General features: G+C 39.9%; 2 protein-coding genes across 8 annotated transcripts in view; one reads left to right on the top strand and one right to left on the bottom strand.

The window, feature by feature from the left end:
- The window catches only part of LOC134536128 (cell adhesion molecule Dscam2-like), an 81,026-nt gene extending 63,977 nt beyond the window's left edge, over positions 1 to 17,049 (top strand). The window contains exons 18-22 of the mRNA XM_063375713.1: positions 6,168 to 6,352; positions 7,932 to 8,180; positions 11,695 to 11,877; positions 16,260 to 16,362; positions 16,874 to 17,049. Coding sequence (XP_063231783.1) covers positions 6,168 to 6,352; positions 7,932 to 8,180; positions 11,695 to 11,877; positions 16,260 to 16,362; positions 16,874 to 16,913 — 760 coding nt within the window. The 3' untranslated portion in view covers positions 16,914 to 17,049. The remainder of the gene's footprint in view (positions 1 to 6,167; positions 6,353 to 7,931; positions 8,181 to 11,694; positions 11,878 to 16,259; positions 16,363 to 16,873) is intronic.
- A 994-nt stretch (positions 17,050 to 18,043) lies between these two features.
- Positions 18,044 to 23,655, bottom strand: part of LOC134536131 (E3 ubiquitin-protein ligase sina-like) — a 932,635-nt gene continuing 927,023 nt past the window's right edge. For all 7 annotated transcript variants that reach the window (XR_010075763.1, XR_010075764.1, XR_010075765.1 and 4 more), the window contains one exon: positions 18,044 to 21,081. Coding sequence is in view for 4 of the 7 variants with exons in the window: in XM_063375716.1 (XP_063231786.1) it covers positions 20,991 to 21,081 (91 nt within the window). In the remaining 3 variants the exon portion in view is untranslated. The remainder of the gene's footprint in view (positions 21,082 to 23,655) is intronic.

Genomic DNA, 23,655 nt, shown 5'->3' with positions numbered 1-23,655 from the left:
CCACGGCGGCCTCGACGCTGATTTGAGGGGGCGGGGCACTAACAGTGACGGCGTTCAGGGGGCGGAAGTCGACGCAGAACCGGTTCGTACCGTCCTTCTTGGAGGCCAGAACGACACAGGAGTTGTAGGCACTGTGTGATGGCTCGATAACGCCGCTCAGTAGCATCTCAGTGACTTGTTCTCGGATGGCTCGCTGTTCGTGGAAACCATAACCTCGTGGTGGGTCGTACACTGGTTGATCAGAGGTGGTCGGGATACGGTGTTCTGCCACCGTGGTGCGTCTCAACGGGCCTGTTGTCATGAAGACGCCCGGTCGTCCCGACAGCACTCGGTTTATGTCGGCCTGGTGTTGTGGAGGGACATTATGACGGATGTCGGCTAACGTCGTGATGGTGCCTTCCGGCACGGGCGTCTGTCCCATAGCGTAAGCCACGTAGCGTTCCGTCCGGCCCAGGTTGAGTCGGGCATGACGTAGCTCAAGCACGGCGTCCTGGTCAATTAACCACGGCATGCCCAGCACGACCTCCTCGTTCAGATCCTGCACTACAATGGCCTTTACCCTGGTGTCGAGCTCCCGTAGGCTTACCTTGATATCCGCGCGGCCGATCATCCGTCCGGTGTGGGCGGTGGTGGCCAGGCGTAGTTCGCCCTGCTCCGGGTGCATTGTGCCAGGCGGCACCAGGTTGGGGCGCACGAAGACCGCACTTGCTCCGGTGTCGATCAGTGCGGTGGCTGGGTGTCCGTTGACCTCCACGAGCACACGCATAAGACCGGCGGGCAGGCTGTGCAGTTGCCCCAGGGTCGGTAGGGGTTGATGGGCGCTCGGCGGGACAGCTGGTGCCACGGCCGGGGGACTCAGTAATGGTCCCCCCGGGGCCCGTTTCCCGACATGGTGGGGGCGAACGGGGGTGTCTGTCGCTGCGGGGGCGGGTCCGGTCGTGCTGTGGGTGGCGGTGGGCCGGGTGAGTCGTTCCTCCGGGGGCAGTCGTTGTGCCAATGGAACGTGCCGCGCGGGCAACCTAACCTGCACTGGGGGGCCCGGGCTTCGGTTACCCTAACGTCTGGCGCTCGTCCGGCTGTCCCGCGTGACTGCTCCTCGTGCCCGCGAACATCTTGCGTCGCCTGAGGCGGTGGGGGTAGTATCGAAGGTCGTCGCGGGGTCGTGGACGCCTGATGACGCTGGTTCCCGGCGCCGAGGTTGTTTTCCGTGGCCTGTGCTTGTCGAGCATAGTCCACGACGGACGTGGTTTGGTATAGCCGCATGAATGGCTGTAGGTCGTCCCTAAGCAGTTTGGTCACGACTGGCAGTGCTTGGGCGGGATCCTGGTTAGGCGAAATTCGCCGAAACAGCCTGATCTTATTGGCTACGAATGCCTCCGCATCTTCACCCTCTCGCTGTCTAACCCCATAAAACTGCGCCGAGCAGTCTATGAGTGGGCATCCGGTATCGAACCGGTGCGTAAAGCTGTCGGCGAATTCGGACCACGGCATTCCGAAGCGCCCCCACCTGGTCCACCAAGTCCGCGCCGCGCCGCGTAGCTGCCCGCTGGCCCTCTCCGCCCATTCGGCAGGGTGTGTGCCATTATGCGTTAGCCGCGATGTGCATTGTTCGAGAAACATGCTTGGGTCCTCGTGTGGGGCCCCTCCGAATTCGGGTAGCGACATCGCCTGGCCAGTGCTCGGTCGTGCGAGTGTGGTCACCGTGGCCCAGTCAGGTATGTACCGCGTGGTGTCTTGTAACTGGGGCACGTGTTCGGCGTGATTTGCCGCTGGGCAAACAGCCGTCGCTCCGGGCGCGGTGAGTCCGTTGTTAACTTGTGTCGTGGGTTCCGTTTTCCCCTTTCCACTTAGGAATTGTACCCAGGCGGGTTCCGGTCCGGTTAATAAATCCATATTAGCCGGTAATCCGCCGCCCTGGTATGACATGATGTCTAGTGTTAACACGTAACTTTCGTCTCGTATGCGTGGCCGTGTGATGACACGCACTGTACGTGCCTGTTTTGTTGCGTGTCCGCGTGCGCGCTACGCCGGGTCGCGAGCTAGGTGCCCGGACTGTCGCATATAACAGAGGCCGATAATGGTGGCAGCTGGAGCTGCGCGCGCCGATCCAAATCGTCGGTGGAAGGGGCTGCCGCGCCGGCTGTGTGAAGCGAAGAGCGAGAACGAACGGTGGGCAGGAGGAATGCCCGGAACACCGCACAAAGCAGAGAGCGAAACGGTCGCCGCGGAGTGGGGGTAGTGTGACGTCGCCCGCCCGCGTCGCACGTCCTGCTGGAATGTTGAATCTTGAGGGGGTGGGGGGTGGAAAAACCTTTGTCTGCCTTCCACGTCACGCCCGCGACTATTCGCCCTTCGCTTTCTAAAAATGGTCGTTCTCCGTCGTAATTTCCTACTTTTCCTGCGAATTTTTCGAATTTTTCTGATTTCGTTTTTCTTGTCACGCACCACGCAGGGGCGCCATTTGCCGCCGCCCGTCTCTCTGTGGGAGCTGAGGGGGAATATCTAGCGGGTTGCAGTGACGTGTATGTGGATTGAATGTCCGGTGGGCGCCAGGCTAGCCTGAACTAGACCATGAGATGAATCGTGGGTTCTTTCTGCCCCAGCGTGGTCCGCTAGATAAGTCGGCTTACGATGACGACGAACTTACTGTGTTGGTGCTGGATACGCCCTAAGCAATATAGGGGGTTGCATGCCTGGCTGATGGGATTACAAGAACACTGAAATTACACACGGGGACGTTTCTGAGTAACTTTATTAGTCGTTACTCACGAATGACAAGTTACGTTGGTACACGGTACAAGTTCCGGGTTACCCAATGAAAACACTAATTAATTATTACGCTACGATCTAACTCCGCGGCAGTCTTGCGGGTTAAAAGTTCACTGGAGGCGGCCAGTGCCGTATGTTACCATGGGGGGTCGCGTGATGGCGTTACGAAGCTTGGCGTTACAAATTATTCGCTCGTGATACCGGCAGGCATTTGCACGACATGTTAATTAAAAAGTTCACTGGAGACGGCCAGTACCGCAAGTGGAGCCAGTGGCGCAGTTGCACTCGATGCTCTTTAAGCCGGTCGGGATAGTCCCGGATCCGCGGAAAAAGGGCTCGGGGACACGTGGGCAGCTAATAAAAGGAAGTTTTGGGGTAATTACTCACATGGCAGAATGAGTGATCGTTGAATTCAAAGATGATGGCCGCTCACGGAACGTTAGTTGCGCCCCGGGCCTGAGCTTGGAGAAGACTGCCGGAAGATGGCCGCCGCGCGGGGTAGCTTCCGGGCTACCCCCACCACCCCGCGCCGCGCGCCAAGACACTTATATCACCTTACAACTATAAGTTTAAGTAAAAAAATCGTTCCAGGTACTTAATTACAAATTAGTATCTGGAAACTAATTGCTGAGGGCTTGATATATGACAAACTAGCAAGTAACTGTTTGAAAATATAAGTCAGTGGACGACTGTTGTTTACACGTAATTACACTGATGCGCATTGATTAACTAAGTAATTAAAGTGTTGGTGGTGATTGAAATTAACGGGACTGATCATTGTACTTATATTATGTTTATAAGTTATGCATCGAATTAGGTCCCGTGGCGGAGCTCTCACTTGACTCGTCCGGGGTTTGGAGAGGATGCGCTCCGAAAGGGCAACCTGCCACTGATCGGGTGAAACCGGCTTAAGGGTAGCGTCGGTACGACGTCAGTAACATGTAGGTAATAAGCTAATATCTTTAACATTGTAATAGTCCGATAAATGAAATGACGAAAAAAAACCTTCTTTAAGCACAAATAATGTAAACAAGGGTACTATAATGTTATTGACACAACATACTGCCTAAATAACATCAATGCACCCTACCTGAATGCTGTTAAGTAAGCAATAAATTAATTTTATAACCCATTTCGTCATTACATATATCGGGATTTATTGCCTTATTTCTACTAAAAAATCACACGTTACAGTCTTGCAACACAACATTATATTTCATTTCATAATCTTAACAAGATAAACTTGGACATATACGCCGTTGGTAGCTAATATCGGATTAACAAAATACAGTATTCTGCATTTAAATGCATTGCAACCAGTGATGTTTTGCTCTCACAAGGGGGCGTGGTCGCTTTTTGTTTTGACTTCAACTGTTAACACAGCAGAGATTACACACACCTACTCCCTAACTTCTTAACTCCATGCGAAAAACATAGTTTTTTTAGTTTCCATTGAAAGAGTCGTACTTCTACATCTCTGGCTACAAGCGACAAAAAACAACAAATCAGTTCTTGGCGTGAGCTTATCTAAAGCGGTTTTGAGTTACCTACTCTTTAATTGTGACCTCGGACCAGCACTCTACAATGGTTACAGTTAGTACTACTAAAATATATGATTAGGACATTGTGTTATGTTCGTACTGTTGAAATGGCCTAAGAGGCGGGCTGGCTGGCTCTACCTGCAAGTTTGATGCAGGCTGACTGGCCGGTTCGGTCGTACATTCAAAACTTTTATTTACTATCCCGTGGTTCGACTTGTCGTTGAGCTGTTAGAAAAAACAGGATCATTGCTGTCTAAAGTGTGTCCGGCGCCCATAGGCCCGGGGACATTAATATGTCGCTACCACCTCCTTGTGTTTTAATGTATAGGTGTAAAACAGATCTGAGCTTTTATGGTACTTGTAAGGTTTCCTTTATACGTGTGATTTTCGCCAGCGTGAAAATGTTTAACAACGTAGGCACTAGTCACTGACACTCCTGCCAACTCTTTTGGGGAAGGGGGGGGATAGGGTGCACCTCTTTAGAGACTCTTGACACAGGAAGGAGCATAACCCCACCCCTTTTTGATGTCAACCTAATAAATTTACAAGTATTTTTTTGTATGTTAACATTACTGATCATACTATATATAAACACTAAAAGATTGGAACACAGGGTGAAGGGGAATTTTTTTTCCCTCCCCACAATCGGATGTATTTTTTTTGTTTGTTCGTAATTTGAATGTCACGTTGGCAAACTTTCATCCAATAGTGCCATAATTTTACTTTAACAAAGGGGGGTGGTGGTATGTAAGAAATTTAATGTGGGATGAAAAGCGAGGTTTTTTTTTATTTTATTTTCTCAAGCCATGTAGAGAAAGGAAAACAGGTAGTTTTCAAAATTTGATTTTTACAGAAATCATCCTTTACTTGTGTTCAAATGTTTATCAAGAAGTATCAAAATACTACAGTATCCAAAATTTTATTAAGTAAGGGGTGATGAAGGTGCACAATATGGTTTTTGAAACATTTTTGGGGGGTTGCTATTTTGAAATTAGATGAAGCTTTAAATTTTATCTTGTTTTTAACATAGATAGTGCAAAATTTCATTTAAATGTACCAACATTATGTTTTAAGGGATGAAAGAGGTAAATGGTTTTTTTTTTCCCCAGTTTAAGACAGTAAATTTCCTGTTAGTGTTTACAAAAATTTAGGGGGTATGAAAAGTGATGGGGTGGTTTTTCGAAATCTCGTGTAGACAGTGACTTTCCAACTTGTTTTGAAGGTGAAGCTTTGTGTGAAACTGTACATTTTTGTAAAAGACAACAAATATGCCTATAAGCCCACAAACAAACAGAAACTTTTCTTCACAAAGTCGTAACAAGTTTGCACGAAAATATTAGACGGTCATGGGCGTTGCAACCGGGGGGGGGGACACGTCCCTCCCAATAATAGAAGTCTTCAATTTCGTCCCCTCCAATAATATATTTAGTTTCGAGTTATATTATTATGATTTCTGTGATATAACCCATATGTTGCGCATGGTGCATTTAGTCCAATCGTGGTAATGTGAGCACTGTGTTTTTAAAAATTTGTTCTCTGAAAATATTTTTTATAAAAAATAAATTATATAATGCGACCAACTATAATTAGAATATTTAGGAATGAAAAATGCCTAAAAACCACCTTTTTGCACCTTCAAACCCCAAATTTTCCCGGGTCCCCGCTTTTTTCCCAGGGGATGGATATTCCTCAACAACTAAATCAATTGCAGTCTCCCCCCCCCCCCCCCCCCAAAAAAAAATATATATATCCTTGCGACGCCCATGAGACAGTGATTGCATAACTGTTATCCCATCACCATTTTCATTGACCTCGATGTTTGCTACATGCTAAGACCCGATTTCGTTCTGTCGGCAGGAGTTACAACTGCGCGAAGGACGCAGACCCGGGGAGCGAGGCCAAGTCCCTGGCGGAACTGGAGAACCAGAGGAACTCGAAGCAGCAAGGCCCGGACTGCAACCACTCCGCCCAGCTGTACCTGCCCTCACCCACCCGGAAGGGGGACTCCTCGCTCAGCTACCAGAAGGGAAGCGATACCTCAGGTAGAGACAGCAGTGTCAGGGTTGGAGCGCACACACCAAGGTGCATATATCTGGCTCCCGAAGGAGGGAACGGGGGTTTTTTCGTTATCAGTTTCTTTTGGAAGTGTTGCATTCAAACAACTTGCATGTTCATTTACTTTTCACTTTGGAAGGGTAACCCCCCATCCTTGAATATGCCCTTGGCACGTACAATAATAATTGCCATTGTAGTATTTTTACTCTCAACATTTATTCTACTGTTACACCGTAATAATTTTTTTTGTGGGTTGAGTCAAAATTAGCATCTTTGTTTATTGTAGGTTTCTCAGCGCAGTTGTTAAATTAAAGCCATTTTCTTTCTAGTTTTTGGTTTTATGTGAAATTCAATGGATTTTTGTTTTGTAAGGGAGAGGCACATTATGAACCAGGTAACACTAATGAATATTTCAAGATGTTCTTTGATGTCGGGGCCCCTTCATGTACTTTGCACTCTCGTTGGTAATTGGTGCCACCACATGGAAAGAGGAGGGCATGTGGACCCAGTGAGAGACTCCCTTGCTCAGGTTGTGATGTGACTGGGGCCTTCGCACCCACGCTGGTGACCGTTAGGTGATATTGCATACGTTAATATAGTTGCACACAGTTCAACCCTTTTGTTTTAACTGCAGAAATTCATTTCAATGTCGCACATTGTGCAATTTAAATATTATTGATCAAAAAGAAGTTACAGTTATTAACAACTACACTAATGGGCACGTGGCATTGAATCTACAATGCTCTCTCATCCATCTTTTGGGGTTGAGGTGTTATTCAAAGTGGCCCGTGTGTAAGACAGGGCTAAACTAAGAGAGGTGTAGGGGAAAGGCCCAGTGGGGCAAAACCCTTAACATTACTGCATGTGTCTTAAATTTTCGCCAAATATATAATCCAACTTTACCTCTAATTAGCAAAATTCAGCATGGTTGGACATCAGTCCTCTACTGAATTTTTTTTTTAAGCTTGTTGCAAGAAGGCTAAACTGGGAGGAATTATTGAAGAGTTACTTTCCATGTTCATGATGTACAATTTTGGTGGCATTTTGTTTTCAACATGCAGATGAATAGGAATTTTTGTTACTTTGAATACAAAGCCATGTGATGACTGATGAGTGAAAAATGTGCTGAGCTCACTAATATTCTTATTATGTAATGAAATTTCAGTTCAGCTGCGTGTGATTACAAGTATGTAGTTCAGATGTTTTATAATCCTTCAGAGACCACAGATTCAAACCTTTCCTCTTTCGCGACCACGATAGAGAAAGTGTTGTAATCAGGGGCGCAACATCTAAATTTCCAAAGGGGGGGGAGGGCAATTTACCATTTTTATAAAGAATCATCGATCCCCCCCCTATTGAAGCGGGGGGTCCTCCCCCGGGAAAATTTATATTTCAAGGTGGAGAATGGTGCTATTTAAGCAGTTTTATTATCTAAAAATTGATTACACAGCACTTTCTTTGCCCCCGTTTGCCCCTCTCTTCAAGGTTTCAGAAGGGGGGGGGGGGGCAAAATACCCTTGCCCCCCCCGCCCCTGGTTGTAATTGTTTCTCCCCGCTCTGTTGAAGGCCAGGACTACGAGATCGGCCCGTACGCGACGTTCAGCCTGCCCTGCAAGAACAGCGCGGGCGGCACGGCGGCGGGCATGCAGACGATGGACTACTGCGTGCAGTTCCAGACGTTCAACCAGCAGGAGTGCTACGCGGGGCAGACCAGGCCCGGGCCGTCCGGCCGCTTCGGCAAGGAGTACTACTCCTGCAGCTCGGGGGACAAGCTCCTGCGCTCCGCCAACAGCCCGCCGGACGGCCTTAGCCTAGGTACCCGCGTCGAGCAGAACCTCAGGTTTACCTTTGAATATATATACTGTGTAGAAGTTGCCAGCCCAGGTTAAAATTTCTAATACGGTTTTGAGGTAGTCGGTTAATTCACCGCTGCAATCGCCACCATCTCTAGGGCATCGACTTGTGGTGGTCCCTGGCGGACAAGTGTCGAACTCTTCAAACACCCCTTCCCCCTTCCGCTGCAGTGAATGATAGGTGGGGGGTGCGGGGAATGACAGCGGGTGACAGTGCTGCGCTCTAACATGTAAATAACAACTAAGACGATACAGGGCGTTACGGCAGCGCACTGCAGCGGTGAAGTTCCCAAGCTGCTCATCATACGCTTCTGAAAAACGTAGAGTAAATCCTATCCACTCGCGACTTCTATACAGTATATATATTCAAAGGTTTTACGACGTGGTGTAGGCCTGTGTTTGCAGCAAGCTGGTCGGGTGGTCTCAGAATGCTCTAATTCCTCCTACCTTTGTATTCTGTCAATGCTCCATCTCCATTAGGAGCGCAAGCAGAATTTTTAATTTCGGGACAAGTAGGACCAGTTTGCTTTCGAATTCTTTTCTTTTGGTTGGTGTGGGAATGATAAGATGTTTTTTTAGGATTTAAGGAAGAAAAAGGGGTGGGGATTGTGTACCCATTCCCCCTTACTTAGTGTTACACTCCTGGTTCACAGCTAATCTTTAATGACCCTCATGTTGAAGAGAAGTAAGGGCATCACTCATAACTGATTGTAAATATAATTTATCATTTTTATACTAAATGTCTGAAAATTAAAGGAAGGGAAATGTAATGAAATGTTTTAATCTAAACTTAAAGAAAATACATCCTCCTCAAGGCTTACAAGATGTTCAAACATAAATTTATATCATTCAACATGCGCACAGCTGCTTCGCAGAAAAGTTTTTCCAAAATTAACAGAATAATGTGTACAACAGTGTTCTGAATACCATCTTTCAACACTTTCATATTATAATAAAAAAAATTATTTTGGTCATTTTGGATCTTACAAATACCCCCCCTCCCTAACTTCCCAGGGAAATAAATATAACAAAATTAAATTCAAAGATTTTGGTACCCAGGTACCCCAACAGTTTGTAATATGTTCATTATGGCAGTCATAGACAGCAAGTACACACTACCATAGAAAAAAATATTCATGCACAACCTGAATATTTATGAACACACACACAAATTCTACATTTAAAATGTATTCAGTTTCTGTCCCTTACAATGTAAGAATATTTAGCTTCCCCTAAAATACACTTTTCTTCTGTCTGCCTTTGGTATGTTTTACTTGTGCTAATAACACCAAGATTCGCTAGTGTCAGAAAGAAGTTTTGTTTAGTCACATAGCATGATGATTTACTGTCATGCCTGGAATTAGCAGTTGGCATGTTGGCATCTTTTCTATGAGATTAATTTATTTTCAAAGATACTGATTTTAAAATAATGCAGTTCAAATAGGTGTATGTTATAGTGTTAGTGGATGCTATTCAAGTTATTAATGTAAAATTTTGTGTTTAAATTCATTTACACATTCTTTCATAGTCTCAAAAAATGTTTTCCTGTTCCTTAAGATATGTTGTGATTTTGCATGAAAACTTTTTCTCCACTACTAACCTTCTAAGTCTATATGCCAATCAAACCTAACTTCCAATAAAGCCACAACTATAGCCGTTACACAATTTTCAATAGTCAATACTAATTTATTCAAGTTTTGTTGGTTCATGGACAATATTACAACATAAAATTCTGTGCTGCACACATTCATGTTCATATCATAACTCAGAAAAGACAGTGTTTTGATGTGAGCATAATCATGACAGTAATTTGCATCTGGGAAGTGCCGTACACAAAAGTTATTGCCAACTTCTTCTAACTCCTAATGTCTATGTTTATAATGCCAGGTAGCATGAAAATTATCACACATTCCTCTTTCTAACAAGAATGTAATGAAATGATAAAGTCAGAGGAAAACTGGTGCAGCTATACTGTGTAGAAGAAACAGGTTCATTGAAACAAAACTGTAATGCTAGCAATGTATATTCTTAGATCCTCAAACACCATTGAATCTCTGGTCTCTGAAGGATTAAAAACATCTGAACGTCTTGTAATCACACTTAGGTGAGCTGAAAGTCTTGGAGAAAATAACTGTATTTCATCATATAATAAGAATATTAGTGAGCTCACTTTTTTTTCACTCATCACGCCATCACATGGCTTGCGCGATTGTTAATGGCCATGTATTTCAAGTAACAAAAATTCCTATTCGTCTGCGTGTGAAAACAAAATGTCACCCAACTTGTACATGATGAACATAGAAGGTGACTCTTCGATTCATCCCAGAAGGTCAGTAAACCGAAATATATTCAAATCCCAAATATATCCCTCGAATCCAAATCTATTACTCAGGGGTCAAAAATAAAATAATGTACATACTTAAGTATGGTGTTGAAACATTCAAACCTTTAAATATTTGTTTCACAAACTAGGTTTCCAGAATCAATACATATTGTGATTTTATTTGCATGTTACGTGCTAAAAGCATGTAATGAAGTATGAAAGAAAAAAAATTGAGCTAGCAAACTAAAGGGGAACCCTACAACTCACGTAGTTTCGGTTCCCTGCAAGGATTTCCGAAGTTTTGGTATTAACGCCACTTCAGCTGCTATATCAGAAGTTTCCAATGAAAAAAAGCATGTTGTGACTGACCTAACCTAACCTAACCCTTTGATTTTTTTTAGTTTCAATTTTTTGAGAGAAATCCGAAGTTGCACAAACGTGGTAGGGAAACCGAAACTACGCGATTTGTAGGCTTCCCAAACTTCAGAGTACCTGTATGAATGTTTTTCCCCCTCGGATACCAAATATTAAGAATATGATTGGCCCATAGTCATTGTGTTGCACAAAGAGATGTGGACTGAAATAATTAGCGGATGCAACTATAGTTTGATTGAAAACGAGTCGCGATGGTAACCACGTCGATTATATGAGACTGTCCTCTTCCTGTGCGCAGGTGCACCAACCCACTTCCTGGGCCATTCTAGAGTGACCAACCACAATGCCCCTGCAGGGCGGGAAGTTTAAAATGGTATAGGAACGCATACGGCACAAACAAACGAAAATTAAATACATGACAAACACATCAAACGATGGTGCGTTTAAAATTCAAGGCAACTAACTCTATTTATTGACGAAGTTAAGAACAAAACTGTTATGAGCGCCTTTATTTTGCTAGCCACTGCGAGCTCCACTAAGCGGACTGGTCTCACCAAGGAGAAAAATATGAATTTGCCAGACCTTACTATATGTTTATGATCGTGTGTCAGACATAGAGAAATGACACTCACTCACTATTTGTATATCTATGACCTATGATTTTTTCTGTTATGAAATGAAATTATCACTTTTTCACTCCCTTATACTAAACATGCTCAAACTATATACACATTGTGTGGAGGCGAGCCGGCTGTAATTGTAGACGTTTGTCGGGCAGAGATATCGTGCATCTCCAGCCAGCAGACGCTGCCCCTACCGGTACCTGCCAAGGCGGGGGGAGTGGCGCCGTGCCAGGGCCGCTCGCACGGCTGCGACCCCACGGACTCGGACAGCAGCGGGCAGGACAAGGGCCGTGCGCCCGTCTGCCGGCACAGGACTCCACGCCACACGCCGCACAGCGGCAAGTTGCCCTTATCCCTGCTTTTGGTTGTCTGTAAAGTCCAGTCTACGGACGATAGTTCAACGTGACGATGTCATAACAAAACATTGATGAAATGACTGTGCATACCTTTATGTTTAGCTTCAAATTTTTTTTTCGCCTTGCTTTAATTAGCTTTGACTGCGTGTATGGACTGCGTAATAAAATGTTTCCATTTTGATAATTTTTATCCACTTTTCGCCATCCGAATGTGTTGAAATTTTGCATACCTACGTATAAAGAACCTGTGACCGTACAATATTTTCAAATCTAAAGACCTTAAGAGTTGGGTGGGGAGGGAGTCAGAGGGTCAAAAAACCACTAATATTGAGGTATAGGTAAACCAGGCTTGATGTGGGAATTTGCTCCAAAGTCGACTGTCCTTTTTTTTTTGGGGGGGGGGGGGGGATTGGGGTGGTATAGTATCATACGGACATTCCATCAGGCCATGTTGATTTCAGTACTTAAAATGATGTATAATAAGTATTTAGTTGGTGTTTTAATGATTATTATTAGTGGTTTTATTATTTGTTTACTTTATAATTTAAAATTAACATGTAAAGTATGGATTATTGGCCGGTAATTTTCGAGAACAGTGTAGAAAGATTGAAAAGAAAGGAAGGCACGGACGCGACGCAGCGTCGTTGGAAAATCCCAGCACGTGGACGTGTTACTGCGCAGCAAGAAACTGGAACTTTGGCTGGGTGCAGTATCGCCAGCCAATCAGGGCGTGCCTTGAGGTGGCGTGTTGTGTCTCCCCATACCAGTATTTTTCGGGAAATAATGATTGGTCAGTTGGCCCACGGGGTTGCCTCCATTTGTTTTGTCTTGTAAAGGGACGGTAACTGCGTGGTGTGAGTTCAGTAGAGGTCGTCGTCGTCGTCCGTACCGGTGGCAGTTTGTAAGAAAAAAATGTAACTTGTAACAAGAAATTTTCGTTAAATTTAAACAAAACTTTAAAAGTGTTTTACCATTGGATTTGTTACTATTTCGGGTTGCTGAGCTGGGCCAACTTTGGAATGTAACATTACAGATGGTGTACAGTTTCCAGCCATTAATACTGAGTTGGGAATCTACTGTGATTATGAAGTTTTTTATTTTGGATCAAGTCTCTTTGCTGTCAGACAGTCTTATCTAGCTATTATTAGTCACATAAAGTCACTTGATGCTCTAAGATTAAAAAAAAAGCTTTCAATGTAATGTTGACATATTAGCTGAAGTGACTAGATTACGTGTACATTAGTAACTATTTGTAAAAATTATCTTTAAAGTATTTAAGTATATCACTCATATTTAGTATTTTCAATTGGTTTCATTTACTCATATTTTATTTGATATATATATATATAGAGAGAGAGGAATTAAACTTATAGTTTTTTTTTTAAACTAAAAAACCCACACTTTTGCCGTTCAATGTACTACAGACTAACAAATACAATTTAAATTTAAGTTTTCTGTCCTAACGGCCAATTAATATATATATCTAATGGCGTAGGGTGCTCTCTTCTTTAATTTTGTATTGATAGTTACACAGAGTTGTGTGTATTATTTGGCTGTTAGACAAAAAACTGAAATTTAAATGTTTAGTCCATTTAACGACAATAGCAGAGTTTATTTCATTGTGGGTTTTAAAATATTGTAAATTATGTAATGGGACCATGCAGAAAACTAAGAGTAATAACATATGTATAACAATTTGTTATTGTGAAAGGCCCGTTTTTCAAAGCTGTGATTTTTAAAATTTCATTGTGAAGTACATATTGTTTTTTCTGACTGCAAAACATAAAATCTCAACTTAAGCCTTTTATAAATGTCATGGCCATAGCTTTTAATGTTTCCTGGGTCTAGCATCAGATATAATTGGTAGTATACCACCAGCTAAATTGTTACACTAATTTCTTCCATATTCTGTACGTAGTTGATTTGTAGCTCAAATATTATTTTTAGTGCATATTGTGTTCTTTTGTCATAGAAGATGCAATTGTAAGATTACTATGTTTTCTTAACTTTAACACAGCCTGTTCATGTAAAGCAAAAACAATAAGAGACAATTCTACATTTGTTTCACTAGATCTATAAATGGTGTACAATATATTATTCATAAATTTTTTTTAGCCAGATACTTACATGTTACATGCTATTTGTAGAAAGTTAGACAGACTTTCATACATAAAACATTTTGTCTACCTTATTGCACTACAGTCAACAACTTGATGTTAGTGTTCTGCTTTTCCATAGTATAGCAATTTATAATAAAAAAACAGCTTGTATAGTCCTATCTTAAAAAAATGGTAATGCTGAGCCTTAAGTTAAAAAACATTTTATCTTCGAGATGCTAACTGTATTTAGTGTTTGTTGCATCTTGCCAGTAACTGAATGAATGTTACTGCTCATTACGAGATTATTTATTTTTCTACTGTATCTTGTAACGTTTTGGCCCTGACCCTAGCCAACACGTACAACTCCCGCGCCTCGCCACACCGTAAAAAGGCTCTAATGACTCGTACCGCGAGCGCAGGAAAACCCCAAAAAAAATATTTGAATCCAAACAGATAGCAGACACAACACTATTAGTAAGATTATAAACAGTGAGAGGGGACAGCAAGTTATAAAAAAAAGAGATATTTATATGGCACCATTTAATAGTTAGATAAGTATATCATAAAAGGATTTCTCACAAATCGGCGCGAACCACTTCCAATACATACTGTATTATATTAAAAAAAATTTCTATTAAACTATGCACAAAATACTTCAACAATTACTACCAACGGTATACTCTGATCTTATACTTCGGAGCTCCGAAGAATTAATATAATAACCCCAAAAAAAAATATTAACTATAGATATATATAACATATTAAAACAACCTCTGACGCGCCAGGCATAGTACAACTATAAATATTAAAGGATAAACTTTTGCATCTGATAAGCGTAATGTAACAACATATTAACATCCCAATAAATATCTTAAAAATTTATCTAGTTCCAAAATTTTGGCTTAAAACAAAAGGCCTTTCACAGTTTAAGTCATTGTCTAACGCTGACGGTCTTTTCACTTCTACGTCTGTCGAGTATAGTTTTTTTGCACGCGGAATGTAACCAACTGCTGAACAATCAGATTGCGTAGTAAGTTAATTAAATTTGGAAAATCCACGCTTTATCATTTCTTGCTGTGATTAAAAAAAGGTCAATGGGGCGGTGGCATGGCTGGCACTTACTTGCGTTCCACGTCGAGAAGTCCGGTCACCTGGTACACTCAGTTACTCACGAGCGTAAAATGATGGCGAACCATCACCATTAGACGTTGCCGTAGTTGCGATTTTCTGCTGCGACGAGTTCCCGTCATGCTGGTTCGGAGGTGTCGTCGACGCACGTATTTCCTCCTTATAACATGCTCGCGATATTCACCAACCTCTTCATCGCTCCCTCACGTCCTACGTGTACGGCTTCCCCAACCGTTTAAAGGGCAAGCCGTTCATAATCGCTTCGTAGTGGAAGCATCACCACGCCCAACCCGCTTATTTCGACACGTCCGCCACCGGCCGACTCCCGATCACTCGTCCCCTGACGTCAGACACACAGCTCTTCCGCCACGTGCGTTCGCCGCGGAGCGATACAATCGATGATGCTCTCGAACCTTCCAGACCAATATAATAACTAAAGTCCATTAAAATTAACAAATTAAGAAGACTAAATAAAAATTACAGTTTCATATAATTTTTTTACGTTAAACCAAATATAACAAACGTAAATCAAAATAACTTCTATTACCAGGGGAGCCAAAAAATAAATATAAAAAAATCTACCATTTATCCAGGCCAGAGCTGTAGCAGACATGCTACAATCTGTTAGTAGAGAACTCTGGGAATTAATTGTGCTATGCTAAACCCCTTTATTACGACATGCTAATTAATCACTGTTTCTTCTGTGATACTTGCTAAATGAGTCGTTGATTGTAGCCACAGTGAAGAGATGTAGAATTCAAAATGGAATTCCCAATGTTTAACAAGCCGACTCATTGAGTTTAAGTTTGTAAAACTACATTTACCTAATTTTTTTTTTTGTTTGAATAATGTACGATATTTCGGGGAAGAAAAGTTTAATACTGTCTCATGAATATCGTTATTTTTTTATGGGCCATGTAAAAAGTTAAATGCATAACAGCACAGAGAATTCCATGGGAAGTCTGTCAGAAAAATATCACAGTATAGATGAATGGAGACAGTTGCACATTTCAGGAACTGACATCTGCTCCTGTGAGACTGATGATTTAGGCTTATCAGTGTGTTAATTATTTTTGTTTGTTGTTAAGGTTTCTTACGGTGGAACCATTAACTATTGTAATGTTGTGTCCGATTCAGGCTCAGGGTTCGAGCTGGATTCCAGTACAGAATCGGCGGAGGCGTCTCCCGACATGAAGCACCACACGAGACGGAGAGCCCCCCAGAGGGAGACGTCATTCAGGTAGTGCCTGTATGTGTTGTGTACAACTGCAGGATACCTCGCCAGTGCTGCGGCACATCTCACAACCGCCCCCATTCGTTATTTCAAAAACGTCTACCTTCTGCAATATCAAGATGAGATTTCAGTCTTGATCAGCAATTATGGAAATACTTTGACTGGTGAAACTAAATAAAAATTGAAAATTTTGGAAGGTATTTCAATAAATATATTTTAACATTTTATTTATTTGTCCTGCTGACACTAGTTCCATCATACAGTACAACCATAAGTGCTAAATTACATAAATAAATCAAACAGTTTTTATTTGTACTTTGAATTAATTTAACTATTAGAGATTTATAGAGGAAGATAAATTACTGCAATTCTTTACCGTACCAGTCTTGCAAAATATTTAATACAGCTAGATATATCTGTAATGTACAAATATTGCAGATTATAACTTTGAATACACAGTTAAGTTGGTTACAAAATGAAAATTATACAATTTTTGAAATGTTTGGTTTTGTTTCAGAAGGAAAGAAGTTCGCCGGGGTGACCTCATTCAGTGTTAATGGTGGACTGTTTTAACATTCGAAGAAGCATGACAAAACTACGACCAGAGACTATTGAAATTTGGATGTTTATTCAATTTTTTTTTTTTGAGATACTGATATTTAAATAAATGTACCTTATTCTTGTTGAACTTCATTTGCCGATTGTTTCAGCACTAACCTCAATCTGTTATGACCATACGCCCAAAAAGCTTTTAGTGTTGAAACGACACTTCGAAGGGCTTCCGGGGCAGGATTTGTAAATAGTGGACTTCAAAGTTTATATAGTATCACAGGAATGTATTATGGTATGGTTAATAAACTTTGATTCATCGTCAAAGAAAAAATTACAGTCTTAAAAAGCATTGATAATATACCAACAGCGCCATTTTCTCTGGTAGAAAATTACATGGACTATTATTCACAATTTTATATTCAATGTGTAGCTTAATTGAATTTGCCCTAATTCATTTTGATATTTAAAATCCTGAGATTTTTCTAACTACCCTCGCTTCCTAGAATGTAGCACCAAAAGCACAGTACAGATTATGAATAGTAAGTATTTTGTTGTTTGTGATTCCATTTAGTAAAGTTATGAGATATGTTCCATCCATCTAAATTGACACCTCACTAGCAAGTGACAGCATAATTTTGACAATTCTATTGTTCCGACTTCTATTAGAAATTCAACCCTACTAAATATTTTCAACAGAAATACAATAGGAGCTTCTGTTGTATTCAAAGTGATTATTAGCCACTTTCTGCTGAATTCTCAGCAAACTAAATTTAAACTTCCACATAAAATTTAACAATTGTCATAAATACATGTTTATTTAATTAAGATATTATGTATGCATTAATGGTATTTGTTCTGATTTTACAGCACACTACAATACAAATAGTTGTGTTAATAAGTTTACGTTTACATATTATTGCATGTGTATAGTTCCAATTCTTAATTGAAGAATTGTGTGTTTCTCAGCAGAGTACTCTAATCACAAAGTTATTGTATACTTTGGTTTCTGTTGAGAAGTTAATTTGTAGCATTCTAGTAAATATAGTTTTTTTTCTGTTGCTAAGGATGTTTTCCATTGAATTCTTTAGATCTTGTGTTCCATTTTATTGAATGCCATGGGATTATTATGTTAGGAGTTTCTACCTATGTTTTATTTAGTTAACAGGTTCAAAACAGTGAACACTAGAATATGACAAATGCCTTAAAATTTCAGTTTCATTTGTAGGACAATTTCTCACCATTGGATTTACATCAGAAACACTGAGAATCCTGTAGTGGCTTGTAGAGTTTCTTCCCTGCTCTGTGTACTTCTTGAAGGGTTACTTTTATTATTACTATGATGCTGTGTAACACTGTTTTCATACAAATATAACTTCAAAATCTTTATTATTTTGTTTGCATTGATTCTGGACAGTGTGTGGAAAAATATAATTATTTCCATTTACTTTGAGTTCATTCACATAAGGATGATGATATACAGCAATGCTCCCAAATTTAATATTTTCATAATTAAATAAAGCAATACATGTGTCGACACTACACCATCACAATTCAACATCGGTAGCTCCAATAAAACAACATAGAATTTATTATGATCTGCAAGAACATTAATTACAAAGTGACAATTTGTAGTATTCGAGTTCATTAATAAAAGTATGTTGTACAAAATTTTATTATAAAAATTGTGTCTTAAGCGGATTATTGCATAATCTACCCTATCTTATGAAAATACAAACTTTTATATTGACAACAGATTCTTAAGTTTGGATGCTGGCCTATCCAAATAACACTATTGGATTTATTATAACTTTGAATAAGTTTATGTATGGGCAGCTGACTTCCCTACATGAGATTGTGCAAACAATAAGCACATTCTCTTTTACATACCTGACAATGGCCAACAAAATTTTTATTAAACAATAATTCCTTTCATCTTTAACTGTAATCATATCTGTCCTCTACTGTACTGCTGCTAAACTTGTTGGTGTATGCTTACTGCTGGCGCCAGTACCATTAATAGTACTCGTTGATTTATAAATAGACCCTTTTGTTGTGTGTGTGTTGTCGGGACGATATACACTGGCTGTCACTATTTTTTCAAAAAAAAAAAAATATATATATACATATATATATATATATGTCAATGGTACTGTTATACCCTTAGAAACATGCATAAAATGTTATATATCATAAAACACACACTCTAGGACACAGGTAGCTAGGTAACTTATATCAATACATAGGGATAGAATCCAGATTTTTATTAATAATAAAATTGCTATTCATCAGGGACAACTAACATAGGTGTAGAGATAAAAATCAATATTAATATAATTAGATAAAAATCACAGAAAAACAATCCTAACGATACTGAACATGACTCGTGGATATGCGCTTATGTAAATTAAACATCAGGAAAATACGTAGCACACATGAATCGTTCACAAAAGTTCGTTAGTGTAAGTTTAGAAAATCAATCAAATGATATTTTTACGGACGTATTCTTACATAACAGAAAAATGTTTGAAATCATAGCACAATTAATTAGTATGATTACTATTTATGTTTATATTTGGGTTCGTATTTGCCTTGGCTTAACTCAGTTTATATGGTAGAGACACGAAACTTGTACTCCCATTTCACCTCTGGGTATCACAAAATAAAATAATAATTTAAATCTTGGAACTAACAATTCATGACGTAGTTCAGGATAATTGACACCTTTTACGTGAAAACTAATCAGTTTGTAGTCAAATCGGAGTTATTTACGACGAAATTACATACAGCTGGGTATGTCTATGGGCGATACAAAATGCAAGATCTTTACTTACAGATTTTCACTCCTAATAACATATCCGTCAGAATATGCCCTTATAATCTTACACATTATTTATTTATACGTCGTTTAAGCTCATCCTGAGTGTCGGATGGCATAATCTAGCTAGCTATATTTCAAATTTAAAATAGGCCTCGCGCCTTTGCGTCGGCATCAGACGCCTTCATACAACCAAACTCTTATTAATTAAGACGTTCTAGACGCCTCACATCTAAAACACGGCCTCTCATTGGTCGAAACCAAAATCGGTTAGCGTAATTTACAATATAAATACCGTAAATAACACTCATTAATACAATTGAAAACACAAAAATGCGGTAAATTTAAAACGAAAATTTCCAACAATGAAAATTTTTTTAAGTAATACCCCGAATAAAATCATCGTTAATTCGTTAAGTTCATTAGTCCTTAGAGGGGTATACTCAATTGACTGTCCATATAAGTCCATTTCAGGTCATAGAGCATAGCTCTCGTAGATATACATAATTAATAAAAATATATTTAAATAACTTTCGCGGGCGAACAATATACAAATTAAATAATAAAATTTCATAATAATAACAATCAAAATAATAAGACTTTATAAATAATAGTATCATTAAAATAAGTCATAACTTTCTGTGCATTATGAAAACAGTAACAGCACAGTCCGGTCTAATACACTGCGCTAAGCAGGAAATTAGCTTACCTATATATTTTATTTAATTTTTAAGCACTGAAGTAAAAGAAAAATTGTCCAATTGCAATAACAAATTACATTACACGAAGGAAGCAATATATAGAAACGAGACGTTACATCTGAATCACATTGTTCAAAAGAAGTGTGTGTGTGTAGACCACCGAACATTCTGACTCAGCTGTTCGATGCCATTAAGTACTTTAATATACCTCACTGTCATTTTGTTGAATACTTTTAGGTTAGATGCAGTCCAGTTATCTTGACCTGAAGAATGATACAGTCATCAACTATGAAATTCTTTGCTAGCCTTGTCGACATGCTGAAGCAAAATTCTTTTGTGAAGATACTGTTCATGTCTGCATTGGCAGTTTCTGTCGCCGAGCTAAATATACTCACATTTTTATCAATCTCTAGCTTCATCTCATACATGTAACACTCTGGGGTCAAACCTTGCACACTAGCCAAGATTTTGCCATTATGACCTTCAAGCTTAATGTGCACCCAAAACAGCTGGTCGAAAGCTTGCAGAAGGAAAACATCCCACCTGTCGCCCAGGATTTTGGTATCTCAATTACAGTTTCGCTTCCGATGAAGTTTCTGAACATGTTCCAACAACAGAGAAAGTCGCCCGGTCCACTTGCAAACCTGTACCTTGCATCTGAAACAAATAAGAAATTCCAAACTACAATATCACATAAAAGGTTTTATTTTTCACTGGACACAATATTAGCCACTGTCCTTAACCAAAAATTAAATTTGTTTACAAATTACTGCAACATTTTCAAAATAGAGCAAAGCATCTATGTTCTAGTGATACAAGTGGAGAGTTAATTGTACTTGGGTTATAAAGTGATAATGGTTACCAGAAGTATAAAATCACACTGCACCTAATGTGTTAAAACAAATTATGCGTAAACCAACTTTTCATGGTAATGCATGTTTATTCTGCATCTTGGATATCTCTCTGTGTGAGAGAGAACTAAGGGATAAATGAGGCTAGCCATTAAGACTGCTGCTCACTGATAATTCATCCTTAATAACAAGGGGAATAAACAGGTGTGTGTACATATATACCAAAGATGCATTTCAATTAATTGATTTTTTTTTTAAAAATGTATTTGGTAGTGACAATGCAGCCCCTGCTAGAATCAGTATGTTTTCTCAATTTTTTGTGCTACTTCTTCCCTTTTATTTTGATGCGCTTTCAGAAACCATATTCTCGGGAAAGATATGAATGCAAGCGGATCAACAAACGACTGCTTGATTTAAGAGACATAACAGTACATATGTATGATATTTCAAAGTGTCAACTTAATGGTGCATCGCAGGTGAGTCATTCCATACCATTTCACACACCTGTTGACATCATCATCATCATCACCTAATTCAATGAAACTTAGGGCTTTAACAATACAGTTACAGCCCCCTGTGAATAATGCTTTTTATACAGCAGGGTTGCGAACTTGTGGAAATTTTGCTGCGCAAGGTTCAATAAAAATATTTGTAACTTCCTTTGTAGTTGAGTGAGACCCTTACAAAAATTTACACCAACAGAACTCTTTGCAACATGAAATAACAAAACCCAACAGAATACAATGAAAAACACTAGAAACCAAAATAAATTCTTGCAACAGAATACAATGCTCAAACTAAAATACAACAGAATCCAACAGAACTCTGTGCTACAGAATAGAATGAAAAACACTAGAATACAACAGAACCCACTAAAATACAATGATATATTTTCCCCAACAAAATACACTGAAACCTAATGAAGTCAGTGTGTTTACAACAAAAACCAACAGGATCCAATAAAATACACTGAAATCTAATTTGTCATACAACAGGATACACTGAAATTCCTGTTGTATTTTATTGGTTTCTGTTATAAATTTTTGGTAGGGGAACCTTGATGTAGGGCTCAATAGAAAGCTATAAAAGTGTACTTTGAGATAAAAATAAGTTTTACGAATTTTAAAATAAAATTGTTTCAAGGTCCTGTGACGTGTACTTTTGAAAAATGTGAAAACATTATATGTTATGAAGTGCATTATTAACTATAAGTTTCATTTTGGAATGGATCTGGGATCATCTAGCAAGGCATTAACACAATTAAAAAAATGGCGTAGCTTTAAGTCATTCGTGGATTTAACACTGAATTAATTCCTATATATGATTCATTTACTCATTACCAATACTGCAGGTTGCTTGCTTTCCGAGGTCTTTGTGTCAAAGGCTGTTAAATCGTATGTCCCCACAGTTGTGAGCACATCTTCATAACATCTGGATGATGGGGAGGGACCTTGTGGATGCAGGAAACTAATAAGTACTTCATGAGAACTTTCTTCTACTTTCAGAACACATCCCAACCACCACCCACTTCCGTACATGCATGTCACAAAACCTTTAATTTTATTCATGTAGTGAGTTTCACTAGAAAATCTCTTCACAATCATTTCCTCAGATGAAACAGGCAAGAAGGCATGACGCTTCTGAGTTCCAGGTATTGTTTTAGCATTTACACATCTTTCTTTCATTCATTACCTCTTCCTGAGTGACATAAGCTAAATTCATGTTATGCAAACTACTTACAGCCCATGGGGTCATATCTTGGTCTGTGTAAGGATGTTGCAGACTTGCCCTGGCTGCCAGTCGCTTCAGTGTTCCCCCTAGACCCTCACATGTATTCTTGCCATGACAGGTGGCAAAAAAGTGCCACTCAGCTCCAACTCCAAAATCATTTACATGATACGTCTCAAATTTCAGAAGTTACTTTTATTCTTGTATTGAGCAGCACAGCCATCAGAGAAGTAATATATTTTACATAAAGTGACTTTTTCTTTCAAAAATGGAATAAGATGTGTAAGAAAAGTATGTACTGCAATGACATCATGTTGGAGACAATCAGAAATTATTGTTAGGTTGGTAGAAATTATTTCCTCTGTTGACTCATCACGGTATGAATGGATGAACTGTAGCCAGTGCATTGTTCCAATGGAATCCCTGAACTTCATCTTGCATAATGAAAGAATAATTTTCTGCAGTCACATACAACTACCTACTACCTCACCGACATTTAATTTTTTTCCAGATCCTTTAGATAGTTCCCTTGCTGGTATGCAATGAAAGAATGAGTTTGTAATATTAATAATTTAGAAATGAACAATTCTATGAAATCATCAGATGACTTCACAAGTACTTCAAGTGTGTAAATTTTTGATGCAACCCACTG

This window comes from Bacillus rossius, chromosome 10, assembly GCF_032445375.1.
Source record: "Bacillus rossius redtenbacheri isolate Brsri chromosome 10, Brsri_v3, whole genome shotgun sequence".
Classification (NCBI taxonomy): domain Eukaryota; kingdom Metazoa; phylum Arthropoda; class Insecta; order Phasmatodea; family Bacillidae; genus Bacillus; species Bacillus rossius.
Note: the sequence above shows the minus strand (reverse complement) of the source record. Positions and strands in the feature narration are given on the sequence as shown.